Source organism: Ursus arctos, unplaced genomic scaffold (genome assembly GCF_023065955.2).
Source record: "Ursus arctos isolate Adak ecotype North America unplaced genomic scaffold, UrsArc2.0 scaffold_26, whole genome shotgun sequence".
In the NCBI taxonomy this organism is placed as follows: Eukaryota; Metazoa; Chordata; class Mammalia; order Carnivora; family Ursidae; genus Ursus; species Ursus arctos.
Window position 1 is genome coordinate 40670550 of NW_026622941.1, and position 19922 is coordinate 40690471.

A 19922-nucleotide genomic window follows, 5' to 3' on the forward strand; every position below is an offset into this window, starting at 1 on the left:
AAACCCAATTAATTCCTTTCATAAGTTATCTAATATTTTTAAACCCTCATTACATGATATTTCTTGCAACTTAATGACGTTCCCCTTTTTGTATTCTAAGCTTATTCATTCTTTTATTCAACCAATGTCTCCTTTGTCATCTATTGTTCTAGATGCTGAGGATACAGCACTAAATAAAACAAATTCCCTGACTTCAAACTGCTTGCATTCTAGTGAAAGGAGACAGACAAAAATTAGTTATATAGTATGTCAGATGGTAAGAAATGCTACAGACAAAAATAAAGAGTAAAGACAGTGCCAAGGAGTAGGGAATGGAGATGGTCAGAGAACCGATCATTTTAAAGTGAGATATAAGCAGAGAATGAGCCACATGGCTACTTGTGGACAATGTTCCAGGCAAAGGAATAGTAAGCATAAAGACACTGGGCAGCAGCATGTTGGCATGCTAGAAGAAAAGCAAGGAGCCCAGAATAGCTGGCATTAAGTGAGCAGGACTGTATTTTTCTTATTTTATACTTACTGAAACAGTGGATAACTTTTCTCAATAACCTCATTAGTTTTCTTTAGTCTGATTAGTCCTTTAAAAATTTATAGATCCTGTTCTCTAGCTTTTTCATTAAGTAATGGTTTTCCTTTGAACCACCTCTGGAAACTTACTCCATTCTTCCAACCAGGCCAGGATGTACACAAGAGTCTTTTCTCTAATTTCAGCATTCTTAGTGTAAGTAACTATTTTCTCCAGGAAATTTACTCTCCGTTTCTTATATTCTGTAAGGGAGATCTTTCTTCCAGAGTGCACGTTCTCATCAAGAGTGTAGCGATTTATTATCCGCTGCACATTGAGCAGTATGTCAGTCAGTTGCATGTTAATGTCCTATAAGAATAAGAAGGGGGATATATTAATAAATTCTTAGTTTGTTGACATAATTGAACATCTGTTCATAAAAACTCTCAATAAAGTGGGTTTAGAGAGAATACACCTCTACATAATAAAGGCTATATATGAAAAACCCACAGCCAACAATATACTCAATAGTGAAAAACTGAGAGCTTTCCCTCTAAGATCAGGAATAAGACAAAGATGTCCACTCTCACCACTTTTATTCAACATAGTACTGGAAGTCCTAGCCACAGCAGTCAGACAAGAAAAAGAAATGAGGCATCTATATTGGTAAGGAAGAAATTAGATCGTCACTATTTGCAGATGACATGATACTATATATAGAAAACCTTAAAGATTCCACCAAAAAAACCCTATTAGAAGTACTAAATGAATTGAGTGAAGTTGCAGGATACAAAATTAATACCCAGAAAATGGTAGCATTTCTATAGACTAATAAGTAGCAGAAAGAGAGATTAAGAAAACGTCCCATTAGCAATTGTACAAAAAAGAATAAAATACCTATGAATAAACTTAACCAAAGAGGTGAAAGACCTGTACTCTGAAAACTTTAAAACATTCATGAAATAAATTGATGGCACAAACAAATGGAAAGATATTCCATCATGTATTGAAAGAATTAATATTGTTAAAATGTCCATACTACACAAGCAATCTACAGATTCAATTCAATCCCTATCAAATTACCAATAGCATTTTTCACAGAACCAGAACAAATAATACTAAAATTTGTATGCAACCTCAAAAGACCCTACATAACCAAGGCAATCTTGAGGAAGAAGAACAAAGCAGGGGGTAAAATTTCAGATTTTAAGTTATACTATAAAGCTGTAGTGGGGTGCCTGGGAGGCTCAGTCAGTTCAGTGTGCCTTCAGCTCAGGTCATGATCCCAGGGTCCTGGGATGGAGCCCCACATCGGGCTCCCCATTGAGCAGGGAGCCTGCTTCTCCCTCTCCCTCTGCTGCTCCCCCTGCTTGGGCTCTCTCTCTCAAATAAATATATAAAATCTCTAAAAAAAAAAATAAAGCTGTAGTAAACAAAATGGTATGGTGCTGGAACAAAAACAGACACATGGGTCAATGGAACAGTACAGAGAGCCCAGAAATAAACCCACAAATATATGGTCAATTATCTTTGACAAAGTGGGAAAGAATATGCAATGGGAAATGACAGTCTCTTCCACAAATGGTTTTGTATCAACCTACATTTGTAGCTTTCACTTTATTTTAATTCTACATGTAGGTGTAAGCCTCTGTCTACTTCTTTATTATGTCTTCTAGTGAAGTTTGACCTAGAATTTACACATTGAAATGCCTGTTATTAGAAATTACTTTCCTAAAAAAAAAAAGAAATAAAATTACTTTCCTTTTATTTACCCTCACACTTACATTAATCATTTAAAGTATGAGTATAGATATTTTATCTATGAATTTCATCTCAGGAATGAAAGGGATGTTAAAATATTTTAAAAGGGCACAGTAAATTTGATAGATGATGAACCACCACTCCACCTTTTCCAACTTTATTACTCTTTCAATTTGGTTTCAGACAAACTGAACTCTTTCTATACTCCTTACAATAAGAGTAAGATTTAGATTTTTGCAAACCCTTTTTGCAAAAGGAATAATCAGATATTTAGGTGCTGGAAATATTACAATTAGAAACAGAGATGATGCAAAAGAAAGAAAGGAAGGAGAGGAGGGAGGGAGGGAGGAAGGAAAGTAGGATGGAAGAAAGGAAGGGAGGGAGGTGCTATAGCAGCAAATTTAAGTCAGGAACACAGGAGAGTGGAAACAAAGTTTGATAAGCCAAGTGATGAAAAATAACACTACAAGCTAACCCATAGCACAGTGGTGAAGGAAAAAAAAAATAATACCAAGTCCTCATAAATTCTTCCAGAAAACTAAAGAAGCTGTAGCACTTCCTAACTCATTCTTTGAGGCCATTACCCTGATACCAAGGTCAGGTAAAGACACTACAAAAGAACAAATGGAAAGAAAGAAAGAAAGAAAGAAAAGAAAGAAAGGAAGGAAGGAAGGAAGGAAGGAAGGAAGGAAGGAAGGAAGGAAGAAAGAAAGAAAGAAGAAAGAAGAAAAGGAAGGGAAGAAAGGAAGAAAGAGAGAGAGGAAGAAAGAAAACTATAGACCAACATCCCTGATGAATATTGACGCAAAAATCCTCAACAAAATACTGTCAAACAGAATCCAACAGCACATTGAAAGGATTATACAGTATGAGTAAGGGGGATTTATTCCTGTAATGCAAGAATGATTCAACATATGAAAGCCAATCAATGAAACATACTAAATTAACAGAATCCTAGGGAAAACACAACATGATCCTTTCAATTGATGCAGAAAAAGCATTTGACAAAATTCACCTTATCATGATAAAAATATACAAAAAACATGGAATAGATAGACACTTCCTGGACATGATAAAGAATATATATGAAAAATCCAGAAGGGTGCCTGGGTGGCTCAGTTGGTTAAGTGCCTGACTCTTGGTTTTGGCTCAGGTCATGATTTCAGGGTCCTGGGATTGAGCCCCATGTTGGGCTCCCTGCTCAGGCGGGGAGTCTGCTTGTCTCCCTCTCTCTCTCTCTGCTCCTCCCCCTGCTCATGCACTCGCTCTCTAAAATAAATAAATCTTTTTTAAAAAAAGACAAAGAAAAATCCAGAGGTAATATTCTCAATAGTGAAAGACTGAAAGGTTTTCCTCTAAAGTCAGGAACAAGGCAAGGATGCCCACTTTCACCACTTCTAGTCAACATATTCTTTTTTTTTTTTTTTAAAGATTTTATTTATTTATTTGACAGAGATAGAGACAGCCAGCGAGAGAGGGAACACAAGCAGGGGGAGTGGGAGAGGAAGAAGCAGGCTCATAGCGGAGGAGCCTGATGTGGGGCTCGATCCCAGAACACTGGGATCACACCCTGAGCCGAAGGCAGACGCTTTAACCGCTGTGCCACCCAGGCGCCCCTAGTCAACATATTCTAAGTTTTAGCCAGAGCAATTCGGCAAGAAAAAGAAATAATAAAACACATCTAATTGGAAAGGAGGAAATAAAGTTGTATCTGTTTTCAGGTGATAAGATCTTATACATAGAAAACCCTAAAGATTACACACATGAAAAAACTGTTAGGGAGTGCATTGAATGTGTAGATTGCTCTGGGTAACATAGACATTTTAACAATATTTGTTCTTCCAATCCACGAGCATGGAATGTTTTTCCATTTCTTTGTGTCCCTCTCAACTTCTTTCATAAGTGTTCTATAGTTTTCAGAGTACAGATCCTTTATCTCTTTGGTTAGGTTTACTCCTAGGTATCTTACAGTTTTTGGTGCAATTGTAAATGGGATGGGTTCTTAATTTCTCTTTCTTCTATCTCAGTGTATAGAAATGCAATTGATTTCTATGCATTGATTTTATATCCTGCCACTTTGCTGAATTCCTGTATGAGATCTAGCAATTTTTGGGTGGAATGTTTTGGGTTTCCCACGTAGAGTATCATGTCATCTGTGAAGAGTGAGAGTTTGATTACTTCTTTGCTGATTTGGATGCCTTTTATTTCTTTTTGTTGGCTGGTTGCTGAGTACTGTGTTGAACAGCAGTGGTGAGAGTGGACATCCCCGTCATGTTCCTGACCTTAGTGGAAAAGCTCTCAGTTTTTTCCCATTGAGAATGATATTTGCTGTGGGCTTTTTGTATATGGCTTTTATGATATTGGGGTATGTTCCCTCTATCCCTATTTTGTCAAATGTCTATCAACAGATGAATGGATAAAGATGTGATATATATATATGTTATATATTATATAGATACATATATATTATATAATATATATATTCAATGGAATATTACTCAGCCATCAGAAAAAAATGAAATCTTACCATTTGCAATGATGTGGATAGAACTAGAGGGTATTATGCTAAGTGAAATAAGTCAACCAGAGAAAAACAATTATCATTTGATTTCACTCATGTGGAATTTAAGAAACAAAACAGATTCATAGGGGAAGGGAAGGAAAAATAAAATAAGGTGAAATCAGAGAGGGAGACAAACATAAGAGACTCTTAACTATAGGAAACAAACTGAGGGTTGCTGGAGGGGAGGTGATTGGGGGGGATGGGGTAACTGGATGATGGGCATTAAGGAGGGCACATGATGTAATGAGCAGTGGGTGTTATATGCAACCAATGAATCACTGAACTCTACCTCTGAAACTAGTAATACACTATATGTTAATTAATTGAATTTAAATAAAATAAAATTTAAAAAATAAAATAAAATGCAAATTATCCAGAGGGGAAAAATCTGTTAGAACTAGTAAATGAATTCAGCAAAGTTGTGGGATATGAAATCACACGCAAAAAATCAATCGTGGTGTTATACACCAACAATGAACAATCTGAAAAGGAAATTAAGAAAACAAATCCATTTACAATAGTATCAAAAGAATAAAATACTAGGAACAAACTTAATCAAGGAGGTGGAAGACTTGTACACCTGTAATTTTCACTACAAAATGTTCAGAAGAAATTAAAGAAAACACAAATAAATGGACAGACATTCCGTGTTCATGGATTGGAAAACTTAATATTGTTAAGACATCAATACTACCAAAACTAATCTACAGATTTAATGCAATCCCTATTAAAATTCCAATAGTATCTTTTGCAGAAATAGAAAAATCCATTCTAAAATTCATATGGAGTCTCAAGGTACCCTGAATACCCAAAATAGTCTTGAGAAAGAAGAATAAAGTTGGAAAGCACACACTTCTCGTTTTTAAATCCTAGTACAAAAGCAATGGTAATTAAAACAGTAAACTGATATAAAGACAGATATATAGACCAAGGGAATAGAGTAGAATGTCCAGAAATAAACTGCTGCATATATGGTCAAATGGTTTTTAAAAAAGATTTATTTATCCATTTGAGAGAGAGAGAAAGAGAACAGGGGGAGGGGCAGAGGAAGACGGAGAGAGAGAATCCCAAGCAGACTCCCTGCTGAGCTCAGAGCCTGACATGGAGATTGATCCCATGACCCCAAGATCATGACCCAAGCCAAAATCAAGAGTTGGATGCTCAACTGACTGAGCCACCAGGTGCCCCTCAAATGATTTTTGATAAGGGTGCCAAGACCATTCAATGGGGAAAAAGCAGTCTTTCAACAAATGGTGTCAGGAAAACTGGAGATCCATGCAAAAGGATGAAGATGGACCATTACCTTACAGCAAATAACAAAAATTAACTCAAAGTGGGTAGAAAAAAAACTCTAAGCATAAGACCTAAAGTTATAAAGCAGAAGAAAACATAGGGGGAAAATCTTCATGATATTGGATTTGGCAATGACTTCTTGGATTTGACACCAAAACCCCAGGCAACAAAAGTAAAAAATAAACTGGACTAAATCAAATGTAAAACTTTAGCGCATCAAAAGACACAATCAACGGATTGAAAAGGCAACCTATAGAATGGAAGAAAATATTTGCAAATCATATTTCTGAGAATGAGTTAATATCCATAAGACATAAGGAACTCCTACAGCTCAACGTTAAAAAAAAATAATGATTCAGTTTGAAAATGGGCAAAGGATTTAAAGATTTATTTATCTTAGAGAGGGGAAAGTGTCAGAGAGAGTCTCAAGCAGACTCTGCACTGAGTCCAGAGCCTGACACACACAATCCTGAAATCACGACCTGAGCTGAAACCAAGAGTTGGATGTTTAACCAACTGTGCCACCTAGTTGCCCCCAAAATGGGCAAAGGATGTAAATAAGCATTCAAAAATGATATACAAATGGCTGACAAGCATATGAAAAGAAGCTTAACATCATAATCTTTAAAGAAATGCAAATCAGAACTACAATGAGATACCACATCACACCCATTGGGATGGCTATTATTGAAAAAAAACCAGAAAATAAAAAAGGTTGGTGAGGATGTATAAAATTGGAACGCTTGTGCACTATTGGTGGGACTATAAAATGATGCAGCTACTATGGAAAACAGCATGGTGGTTCCTCAAAAAATTAAAAATTAAATTACCATATGATCCAACAATTCCACTCTAGGTATATAAAAAACTTAACCAGGGATTTGAACAAATGTTTGTCCTCCTATGTTCATAGTAGCATTACTCACAATAGCGTAGAGGTGGAAGCAACCTAAGGGCCCAGTGATTAATGAATGGATAAACAAAATATGATATATACACACAATGATAAAGAGAATTTACAAAAAATGTGTAGTTAGCATCATACTTAATGGTGGAAGTCTAAAGTGCTCTAAGGATTCTGCTCTAATCACTTAAATTCAACATTGCATAAAGGTCCGACTTATTGCAGTAAGGTAAGAAAAAATAAAAGAACAAAGATTGGAAAGGGAGAAATAAAATGGTTTTAATTTACAGACAAAAATATTGTTTATGTAAAAACTCCCAAAGACTCTACAAAAAAAGCTATCATTAACATGTTCACAGGATAGGAGACCAGTATACAAAAATCAAAACAATAGGGGCCCCTGGGTGGTGCAGTTGGTTGAGAATCTGACACTTGGGTTTTGCTCAGGTGGTGATCTCATGGGTTGTGGGTTGAGCCCTGAGCTCAGCAGGGAGTCTGCTTGAGATTTTCTCTGTCCCTCTCCCTCTACCCCTCCTGCTGGTGCTCTCTCTCTCTCTCTCAAATAAATAAATCTTTAAAAAAATCAAAACTGTATTTCTATAAACTAGCAATAAATGGAAATTGAAATTTAATAAAACTACCATTTGCAATTACACTAAAAACATGAAATATGGAGGTATAAATCTAACAACATAAAGATCTATACTCTGAAAAATATAAAACATTGATGAAAGATATCAAAGAAGATCTAAATAAATGATGACAATACCCGGCACAGACAAGGATATAGAACAACTGGAACTCTCCTACATTGCTGGTGGGAATGCAAAATAGTTAAGCCACTTAAGATAACAGTTTGGCAATTTTTTATAAATGTATGGTTCCATATGACCTAGCAATACTATCCCTAGGTATTCAATCAAGAGAAATGAAAACTTATGTTTACACAAGAACTAATGCATGAATGTTTGTAGTGACTTTATTCATAATTGCTCCAAACTGGAAACAACTCAAGTATCCTTCAACTGCTAAATGAATATTTTATGCTAAAACATAAATGACTACATAGGGTGATTCGATTTATAAGGCATTCAAGAAAGGGAAAACTATAGGCACAGAAAACTAATGGCTGCCAGGGGTGGGGGAGGGGTTGACAACAAAAGGGCACAGGAGAATTTTTTGAGGAGATGGAACTATTTTAAATATGGATTTTGGTAGTGGTTACACATCTGTATGCCTTTGTCAAAACCCCCAGAACAAGACACCAAAAGGGTGAATTTTATTGTACATGAATTTTGCCTTAATTTAAAAAAATTGTTCAATTAAAAAAATGTACAGGAAGTAAAATCAGGCTATCTGGATTTGATTCCAGTATCCACCATATAACAACTATGACTTTAAAGCAAGCCTCAAAAATCTCATTTTTCTCGTCTGTGAAATAGGATTAAGAATATACCTATTCATATTGGATTATCATGGGGATTAAATGAGATGATCTATAGATAAATTTTTACCAGAGGTAACATGGTAAACACTATAAATGTTACTGGTTATTAAGTACTTACTGTGTGCCACAGGGGTCAAAGACTCAAAGTAAGAGAGTAAGTAGAGGAATCACCATAATTTGAGCATCTCATCTACAGCAGGATAGAACCTGAGATGCACGTGAAAGCCCAATGAATACTTGTGTATCCATTGTCCAGCTGAAGAAACGGAATATTTTTAAAGGCTCCTGTGCCCCCCATATCAAATGTATCCCTTTCCTAATGCCCAGAGATAACTACTATCCTAAATTTTATTCTCTATACTTTTAATACTATAATAGACATAATGATGACCCTCCCCCAAAGGTATCAGGTCATAATCCCTGTAATGTGGAAAATGTTACTTTATATGGAAAAAGAGTCATTGCAGATGTGATTAAATTAATGGTCTTGAGGTGGAGAGATTGTTTTTGAATTATCTCAAGGAGCTCTATTGCAATTACAAGTGTCCTTTTAAGAGGGAGGCAGAAGTTGAGATCATACAGACACAGAGAAGGCTCAATGTGAAGATGGGGCAGAGAGAGATGTGCAGCTGCTGGCTGTGAAGATTGGAGTGATGCATCCACAGCCAGGGAATGCTGGCAACCACCAGAAGCTAAAGAAGCAAGGAATGGACTCTCCTGGAGGGAGAGTCCATAGAGAATGCAATCCTGCTGACATCTTGATTTCAGCCCAGTGACCCACATTTCAGACATCCCGATCTCCAGAACTGTGAGAGAATAAAGGTCTGTTGTTTTATACCGCCTGGTTGTAGAAATTTGTTTTAGCAGAGAGAAATCAGAGTATGTTACCCCAAAATATGCCTCTTTGACATAAAAACTATTGAGCCGGAGGCAATTAAGAAGCAGCAAATGCAGGAAATCTCCCTCTACCCTACTTCTTTTCTGCCTTACGGCAGGATAAAACTCTTTTTACTCAAGACAGATTTATCAGCACCAAAGGAGTCTGCAAATAAGCCTTACTCCATTATTTTTCTCCCATACCTTCCCACAGTTCGCCGCCATTGTTTTCCTTTGTCCCGTCATTTCTCCACAAATTCGTTATTCTTTGCTGAAGATGCTACTATAAGCCACTTTGGGTTACTCTTTGTTTAGGTTTCTTCTATATGCTGTGTACTACACTCATTAATAAACTGTTATTCTTTTGTTAATCTGTCTTTTAAAGAGTCCTAGCTGAAAACCTCAAATGGTTAAGGTTTTGCCTCCCCTACAGCAGACACACACGCACATACCTCTAGACAATAGAATGTAGTTTTGCCTGTTCTTGAATCATTCTCTATATGCTTCTGTGACTTGCTTTTTTCTCTCAACATTGAGTTTTCAAGTTTATCCATGTTGAAGTATATATCTATAGTTCATTCATTTTCACTGATGTCTGCTTTTTATTGTGCAAATACGCTTATTTACTTATCCATTCCTGTATTGGTTTGTTACCAGTATTTTGTTTTTATAATGATGATACAAACATTTCTGAACATTCCTCCTGGTACATATATGCAAGAGTTTTTCTAGAGCTGTGCTACATGGAGCTACTGAGCAACTGTAACAAGGCAAGTGTGACAGGAAATACACTTTAAATTAAACTAATTTAAATTTAAAAACTAACATGTTATACATTTATTGGAAAAATCTTATGTTTGGAAGAACTTGATATGTGAATCTACTTCTTCAACTACAAATTTTATGAAATCTAAATATAGATCAAGTATTTCTAATGAAAATTTACCGTGCAATTTGAGATGTACTGTAAGTGCAAATACATGCTGGATTTCAAAGACTTAGTAATGAAAACAATGTTTATCTCATTACTAATTTTTATATTAATTAAATGTTGAAATGATAGTATTTGGGATAAAATAAATTATTAATTCACCTTTATCTCCTTAGTTTTTATACTGTGGTTTTTAGGAAATTTTTAAAATATTTTGTTTTAAATTGCAGTATGCATAACATACATTGTTATATTAGTTTCAGGTATACAATATAGTGATTCAACAATTCCATACATCACCTGCAGCTCATTGTGACAGGCACACTCCTTAATCCCCACAGCCTATTTCACGCATTCCCCACTTTCACCTCCTCTCTGGTAACCATCAGTTTGTTCTCTATAGCTAAAAGTCTGTTTCTTGGTTCATCTCTCTCTCTCTTTTTCTTCCTTTGCTCATTTTTTGGTTTGTTTCTTAAATTCCGCATATGAGTGAAATTGTATGGTATTTGCCTTTCTCTGACTGACTTATTTCACTTAGCATTATGCTCTCTAACTCCATCCATGTTGTTGCAAATGGCAAGTTTTCATTTTTTATGGCTGAATAATACTCCATTGTAGATATATGCCACATCTTTTTTATCCATTCATCAGCTGATGGACACTTGGACTGCTTCCATAGTTTGACTATTGTAAATAATGCTGCTATATACTTAGGGGTGCATATATGCCTTTGAATTAGTGTTTTTGTATTTGGGGGGCAAATACCCAGTAGTGCAATTCCTGGATCCTAGGGTAGTTCTATTTTAAATTTTTTGAGGAACTGCCAATCTGTTTTCCACAATGGTTGCACCAGTTAGCATTCCCACCAATAGTGCAGGAGGGTTCCTTTTTCCCCATATCCTCACCAACACTTGTTATTTCCTGTGTTTTTGATTTTAGCCATTCTGACAGGTGTGAGGTGATAGCTTATTGCAGTTCTGATTTGTATTTCCCTGATGATGGATGATGTTGAGCATCTTTTCATACGTCTGCTGGCCATCTGGATGTCTTCTTTGGAGATATGTCTGTTCATGTCTTCTGCCTATTTGGTAATTGATTATTTGGTTTTTGGGAATTGAGTTATCAGTTCTTTATATATTTCTTATTCAAACCCTTTATTGGATATGTCATTTACACATACCTTCTCCCATTCAGTAGGCTGCCTTTTAGTTTTGTTGTTTCCTTCACTATACACAAGCTCTTTATTTTGATGTAATCCCAATAGCTTATTTTTTATTTTATTTCCTTTGCCATATATCTAGAAAAATTTTGCTACAGCTGATATCAGAGAAATTACTGGCTGTGCTCTCTTCCAAAATGTTTATGGTTTCAGGTCTCACATTTAGGTCTTTAATACATTTTGAGTTTATTTTTGTGTATGGTGTAAGAAAGTAGTCCAGTATCATTCTGTTGCCTGTAGCTGTCCAGTTTTCCTAATCCCATTTGTTGAAGAGACTATCTTTCCTCCCATTACATATTCTTGCCTCTTTTGTCAAAGATTAATTGACCATATAATTGTGGGTTTGTTTCTCAGCTTTCTATACTGTTCCATTGATCTATGTGTCTTTTTGTGCCAGTACCATACTCGTGATTACTACAGCTTTGTGATATAATGTGAAATCTAGAATTGGATACCTCCAGCTTTGTTTTTTTTTTTTTCATGATTTCTTTGTCTATTCAGGGTTTTTTGTGGTTCCATATAAATTTTAGGATTTTTCCTTCAAGTTCTATGAAAAATGCTCTTGGTATTTTGATAGGGATTGCATTAAATGTGTGGATTGCTCTGGGTAATACAAACATTTTAACAATGTTTGTTCTTCCAACCCATGAGCAAGGAATGTCTTTCCATTTCTTTGTGTCATCTTCAATTTCTTTTATCAGTGTTGTATAGTTTTCAGAGTACAGATCTTTTACCTCTTTGGTTAGGTTTATTCCTAGGTATCTTGTTATTTTTGGTGCAATTGTAAATGGAATCATTTTCTTAATTTCTCTTTCTGCTTCTTCATTATTGGTGTGTAGAAATGCAACAGATTTCTACACATTGATTTTGTATCCTGCAACCTTACTGAATTCTGGTAAATTATCAATTTTAGGAGTTTTTTGGTGGAGTCTTTAAGGTTTTCTTTTTCTTCTTTTTTTTAAAGATTTTACTTATTTGACAGAGAGAGAGAGCACAAGCAGGGGGAGTAGCATGCAGAGGGAGAGGGAGAAGCAGGCTTCCCACTGAGCAGAGAGCCCGACACAGGGCTCCACCCCAGGACCCTGGGATCATGAACTGAGCTGAAAGCAGACACTCAACTGACTGAGCCACCAAGGCATCCCTCTTTAAGGTTTTCTATATACAGTATCATGTCATCTGCAAATAGGGACAATCTAATTTCTTCCTTACCAACATGGATGCCTCATTTCTTTTTCTTGTCTAGTTGCTGTATCTAGGACTTCCAGTACTATGTTGAATAAAAGTGGTGAGTGCGGACATCCTTGTCTTGTTCCTGACCTTAGGGGAAAAGCTCTCAGTTTTTCACCGTTGAGTATGATGTTAGCTGTGTGTTTTACATATATGGCCTTTATTATGTTGAGATATATTCCCTGTAGCTCTACTTTGTTGAGGGCTTTTATCATGAATGGGTATTGTACTTCGTCAAATGCTTTTTCTGCATTTATTGAGGTGATCATATGGTTTTTATCCTTTCTCTTATTTTTTTTTTAAAGATTTTATTCATTTATTCGACAGAGATAGAGACAGCCGGCGAGAGAGGGAACACAAGCAGGGGGAGTGGGAGAGGAAGAAGCAGGCTCATAGCTGAGGAGCCTGATGTGGGGCTCGATCCCATAATGCCGGGATCACGCCCTGAGCCGAAGGCAGATGCTTAACTGCTGTGCCACCCAGGCGCCCCCCCTTTCTCTTATTGATGTGATGTATTATGTTGATTGATTTGCAAATATTGACCAGCCTTGCATCCTGGGAATAAATCCCACTTGATTGTGGTGAATGATTTTTTTTAATGTATTCTTGGATACTGTGTGCTAGTATTTTGTTGAGGATTTTTGCATCTATATTCATCAGAGATATTGGCCTGTAGTTCTCCTTTTTTATGGTGTCTTTATCTAGTTTTGGTATCAGGGTGATACTTGTCTCATAGAATGAATTTGGAAGTTTTCCTTTCCCTATTTTTTGGAGTAGTTTGAGAGGAATGGGTATTACATTTTCTTTAAATGTTTGACAGAATTTGCCTGTGAAAATGTCTAGGACTTTTGTTTGTTGGGAGTTTTTGAATGACTGATACAATCTCCTTGCTGGTAATTGGTCTGTTTACATTCTCTATTTTCTTTTTCTTCCTGCTTCAGTTTCAAGAGGCTATATGTTTCTAGGAATTTATCCATTTCTTCTAGCTTGTTTAATTTGTTGGCATATAGTTTTTTAAATAATATTCTCTAACAGTTGTTTGTATTTCTGTGGTATTGGTTGTTATTTCTCCTATTTCATTGGCAATTTTGAGTCTTTTTTTTTTTTTTTGGAGTCTGGCTAAAGGTTTATTAATTTTATTGATCTTTTCAAAGAACCAGCTCCTGGTTTCATTGAGCTGTTCTTTGTTGTTGTTTTTGTGGGTTTTTTTTTTTTTTTAGTTTCTATATCATTTATTTCTGCTATAAACTTTATTATCTCCTTCCACCTGCTGGTGTTAGGTTTTGTTTGTTATTCTTTTTCTAGCTCCTTTAGGTGTAAGATAAGGTTGTTTGAAATTTTTCTTGCTTCTTGAGGTAGGCCTGTATTGCTATAAACTTCCCCCTTAGAATCACTTTTGCTGCATCCCAGAGGTTATGGACCATTGTGTTTTCATTTTCGTTTGTTTCCACATACTTTTTGATTTCTTCTTCAATTTCCTGGTTGACCATTTATTATTTAGTAGCATGTTATTTAACCTCCATGTATTTTGCTCTTTCCAGATTTTTTTGTGGTTGATTTCTAATTTCATAGCAGTGTGGTCAGGAAAGATACACAGTATTACTTCAACCTTTTTGAATCTGTTGAGGTTTGTTTTGTGGCCTAATATGTTATCTCTTCTGGAGAATGCCCCATGTGCAGTTGAAAAGAATGTGTATTTTGCTGTTTTAGGATGAATGTTCTGAATATATTTGTTAAATCCATCTGGTGCAGTGTGTCATTCAAAGCCACTGTTTCCTTGTTGATTTTCTGTTTATTTTATTATTTTTTCAAGATTTTATTTATTTATTTGTGAGAGAGGGAGAGAGAGAGCACAGCAGGGGGAGCAACAGGCAGAGGGGGAAGCAGGCTGCCTGCTGAACAAGGAGCCCAAAGTGGGACTCGATCCCAGGACCCTGGGATCATGACCTGAGCCGAAGGCAGACGCTTAACTGACTGAGCCACCCAGGCATCCCTGATTTTCTGTTTAGATGATTGATCCATTGATGTAAGTGGAGTGTTAATGTCTCCTATTATTATTGTATTACTGTCGATTAGTTCCTTTATGTTTATTAACTGTTTTTTGTATTTGGATGCTCCCATGTCAGGTGCATATATATTTATAATTGTTCTATCTTCTTGTTGGATTTTCCTCTTATGATTATATAGTGTCCTTCTTTGCCTCTTTTACAGTCTGTGTTTTAAAGTCCATTTTGTCCAATATAAGTATTGCTACTCAGGGTTTCTTTTGACATCCATTTGCATGATAAATATTTTCCATCCCCTCACTTTCAATTTGTAGGTGTCTTAAGGTCTGAAATGAGTCTCTTGTAGGCAGGATATAAAAGTGTCCTTTTTTTTTTTTTATCCTCTCTGTCACCCTATTTTTTGTTTTGAGCATTTAGTCCGTTTAAGTCCGAAGTGATTATTGATAGGTATGTATTTATTGTCATTTTATTTGTTTTGTGGTTGTTTTTGTGATTTTTCTCAGATCCTTTCTTCTCTTTCTCTTTCATGGTTTGTTGGTCTTCTTTAGGGATATACTTCGGTTCTTTACTCTTTACTTTTTGCATATCTATTACTGTTTCTGAGTTGTGGTTACCATTCAGTTTATATATAACATCTTCTACTTATAGCAGTCTATATTAAATTGATAGTCACTTGTTTTTGAACTCATTCTTTACTCCTATCCCCTCTACATTTCAGATACTTAGTATCATCTTTTACATCCTTTTATTTTGTACTTCCTGTTTTTATTACTCTTAGTTACGGTTTTTATTTTCCATTCACAGTGTCCCCCTTAACATTTCTTGTAGGGCTGATTTGGTGGTCATGAATTCTTTTAACTTTTATTTGTCTGGGAAACTCTTTCTCTCCTATTCTGAATGATAGCCTTGTTGAGTAAAGTATTCTTGGCTGCAGATTATTCCCTGCCAGCACTTTGAACACATCATGCCACTCCCTTCTGGTCTGCAAAGATTCTGAAAAAAATCAGCTGTTACTTTTACGGGGTTTCCCCTTTGTTGTAACTGTCTTCTTTCCTCTTGCAACCTTTAAAATTCTTTATCACATTTTTTTTGCCATTGTAATACTATCTCTTGGTATGGACCTCCTTGAATTTTGGGGGGGGATCTCTGTGCCTCCTAAATCTGGATCTCTGTTTCCCACCTCAGATTCAAGTTTTCAGATATTATTTCTTCAAATACATTTTCTTTTTTTTTTTTAAAGATTTTATTTATTTATTTGACAGAGAGAGAGACAGCTAGCGAGAGAGAGAACAAAAGCAGGGGGAGTGGGAGAGGAAGAAGCAGGCTCATAGCGGAGGAGCCTGATGTGGGGCTCGATCCCACGACGCCGGGATCATGCCCTGAGCCGAAGGCAGACGCTTAACCACTGTGCCACCCAGGCGCCCCTTCAAATACATTTTCTGTCCCCCTCTCTCTTTCCTCCTTACGGGGTCCCTACAATGCAAACGTTATTAGCTTAATGGAGTCACTGAGTTCTCTGAGTCTATCTCTATGCAGTGTTTGTTTGTCTTTCACCTGTTCAGTTCTATTGCTTTCCATTATTCTATCCTCCAGGTCACTGATTTGTTCCTCTAGTTCCTGTGGCTTATTATTTATTCCATCTATTGTATTTTTAATTTCATTTATTGATTTCTTCATCTTTGATATGTTTTTTGTCTCTTTGACAAGGGTCTCACTGATGTCCCTCACCCTTTACTAAAGTCCAGTGAGTATCTTTATGATCATTACTTCAAATTCTGTATCAGGTATATTACTCATTTCTCTTTCACTTAGATCTCTTGCTGTGATTTTTGTCTTGTTCTTTCATTTGGGACATATTTCTCTGTTTCCTCTGTGTTTGTTTCTCTCGAAAGTCAGCTATGTCTTCTGCTCTTAAAGGTAGTGATTTTATGAAGAAGTGGTCCTGGAGTGCCCTGCAGTGCAGTGCCCTGTTCACCAGAATCTGGCACCTAAGTGGAGTCTCCTATGTGTGTTGTTTGTGTCCTGCTATTGTGTCTGAGTCACTTTTCCTTGCAGTCCACATGATTGCACTGACTCTTTGTCTGTTGTGGGCTGTGCTTGCTCTCTGTGATGTTAGAGAGATCCAGGCAGGCTGGCTCTGAGGGGGTGTGACAGCAAAAAGGCTTGGGGGTGGGGCAGTGGTGTTAGCAAAATTTGCACTGAGGGTTGTCCTAGGCTGGATCCCCCAGTTGGGTGGTTGCTGGGGATACAGTGCACAGAGATAGTTGTGGCAGCCTGGGGTGCCAGGCGTCTGTGTGGGCAGTGGCTGGGCAGGGAGTGTGCACAGCATTACGAAATTTACACTGAGCCACTAGTCCTGGGCTGGCTTCCCCAAAGTACAGCAGCATCTGTGTGTGGGGTGAGTGATATCTGTGCACGAGAAAGCTGGGCAAGGCACATGCAGCATTAATAAAAAAAAAAAAATGCGCTGAGCCCACTGCCCAGGGCAGCAGACTTCTAGTGGGTGGGCCTCAGGAGAACTCATGGATGGGGTGCACTGCTAGCAGGCTAGGTTGCAAGCATCTGTGCTGTGCTGCATCCTACAGGTGACTCTGTATTTATGCTGGGGGGAGGAGGAAAGGTGCCTGCCAGCTCCTTGTTCCCAGAGAAATCCCCTCAGCAAGCTCCAAAATCAGTATAAACAGATCTCCCTCCTGTTGTGCAAGCTGTAGTTTCTATGTTGCCTCTCCTCAGGCTGTTGTTTCTTTAAGGGTGGGGATGCAGCCATTTCTGGCCCTCCTGGCCCACTCAGTGCTGACTCAGCTGACTTTTAAAGCTCCAGGCTCCAAGTGCCCCTGTTTATACAAACTCTTGGAATTCAACCCCTCTGATTTTCAAGGCCAGACATTATGGGGATTCATTTTTTCTGTGTGGGCTCTCTGGTGCTTTCCCCTCTCCATGACGACAGCTCCCTCCCCTTGTAGGCCGCTCCCAACCATTATTTCTGCCCTTCCTAAACTCTCCTGATGCAGCTTCTTCTCTACATTTAGTTGTGAAGTTTGTTCTGCCAGTCTTCAGATCACTCTCCAGTTTAATGACTTGGATGTGATATCTAGTTGTAAACATGTGACAGGGCAAGCTTAAGGTACTCATACTCTGCCATCTTTCCCTTGCCTCCTGGTTTTTAGGAAATTTAAAGTTACATATGTAGTTCACTTTAAGGGGTGCCTGGCTGGCTCAGTTGGTAGAGCATGTGACTCTTGATCTTGGGGTTGTGAGTTCAAGCCCCACATTGGGTGTAGAGCTTACTTTAAAAAACAAATCAATAAAAATAAAAATAAATGTCTACTCAATAGTGCTGTTAGGATATATAGCTAATATTTAAAAAGTAGGATTATAAATGTGTGCATCTTCAACTTTACTAGATTGTGCCAGAGTGTTTTACAAAATAATCATTCCAATTTATACTTCTATGGCAAGGTATATCTGTTGCTTCACATTCCTGCCAACATGTAGTATTATTAAACTTAAAATTTTTTTGCCCATTTGGTGGGTGTGAAATGGTATCAATTATGGGTTTCATTTGAATTTCCATGATAATCAATGAAGTTGATCATCTTTTTAATTGTTTATGAAACGACTATTTCCTATCCTATGAAATGACTGTTTATGTCTTTTGTTAATTTTTCTGTTGGGTTATTTTTCTTATTGATTCATAGGAATTCTTTATATATTCTGAATACTATTTTTTAATTTGTTATATGGTGTTAAATATCTTCTCTCACTTAGTTGTTTCTTCCTCTCTGTAGTGTTTTGATAATTAGAAGATCTCCTTTTTAATGTAGAGGAAGTCATCAGTCTTTCTCTACCTTAGGGTCATAAAAATATTCTCCCTCGCCTTTAAGTGTGAGGGAACTAAAATAATTTTTCAATAAACTTAACAGTTGTTCCAACATGATTTATTAAGTATTATCCAATTCTCTCTCAGATACTCAGTGCCAGCTCTGTCATTTATTACATTGCATGACAGTCTATTTCTGAGCTCTGTTTCATGGCCTTATTTATCTATCCCTGTGCCAATGTTTTAATGTTTTAACTAGAATAGCTTTATAATAAATCTTTATCTCCCTTAGGCATAGTAGTCTACCTTGTTGTACTTCTTCAGCATTGTCTTGGCTATTCTTGGAATTTAGCTCCTCTATTAAATTTTAGAATCACCTTGTCATGCTTCATGAGTTACCTTTTTGGGATTTTGATTGGATTTGCTTTAAATCTCTATTTCGTTTGGGGATAATTGACATAGTTGAGTCTTCCTATCCATGAACATGGTTTGTCTCACAATTTACAGTCTTTCATTATTTTTTTTCCTTCTAAGTATAGTTGACACACAGTGTTACATTAGCTTCATCATATGTACAACATTGTATAGTCTTTCAATAAGGTTTTGTAATTTTTTGTCAATAAAGTTTTATAATTTCTTTTTTTTTTTTAAGATTTTATTTATTTATTTGACAGAGAGGGAGACAGCCAGCGAGAGAGGGAACACAAGCAGGGGGAGTGGGAGAGGAAGAAGCGGGCTCCCAGCGGAGCACGGAGCCTGATGTGGGGCTCGATCCCAGGGACCTGGGACCACGCCCTGAGCCAAAGGCAGACGCTTAACAACTGAGCCACCCAGGCGCCCCAAGTTTTATAATTTCTACATAAATGTCTTGCACATTATTTTTTGTTATTTCTAGTTTCCTGAATGTTTGTATACCCTCAAAATTCCTCTATTGAAATCTTTTTTTTTTTTTAAGATTTTATTTATTCATTTGACAGAGATAGAGACAGCCAGCGAGAGAGGGAACACAAGCAGGGGGAGTGGGAGAGGAAGAAACAGGCCCACAGCGGAGGAGCCTGATGTGGGGCTCGATCCCAGAATGCCGGGATCACGCCCTGAGCCGAAGGCAGACGCTTTAACCGCTGTGCCACCCAGGCGCCCCCATCTATTGAAATCTTAACCCCCAATATGATGGTACTAGGAAGTGGGGCCTTTGGTAGGTGATTAGGTCTTGAGAGTGGAGCCTAATGAATGGGATTATAAAAGAGATTATAGAGAACTCTCTCCTTTCCACCATGGACAGAGTAGTAGGTCAACAGTCTGCAACCTGGGAGAGGGCTGTCACAAGAACTTGATCTTGGACTTCACAGCTCCAGAACTGTGAAAAATAA

The 19922-nt window shown here is 37.1% G+C and overlaps 2 protein-coding genes across 4 annotated transcripts in view; one reads left to right on the plus strand and one right to left on the minus strand.

Annotated features, from left to right (window-relative positions):
- The window catches only part of LARP4 (La ribonucleoprotein 4), a 192818-nt gene that overhangs the window by 88354 nt on the left and 84542 nt on the right, over window positions 1–19922 (plus strand). The gene's annotated exons all lie outside the window — the stretch shown is intronic.
- Window positions 1–19922, minus strand: part of FAM186A (family with sequence similarity 186 member A) — a gene marked incomplete at its 5' end in the record, with an annotated part of 60558 nt that overhangs the window by 28286 nt on the left and 12350 nt on the right. Inside the window, one exon of the mRNA XM_057318828.1 lies at window positions 658–874. Coding sequence (XP_057174811.1) covers window positions 658–874 — 217 coding nt within the window. The remainder of the gene's footprint in view (window positions 1–657; window positions 875–19922) is intronic.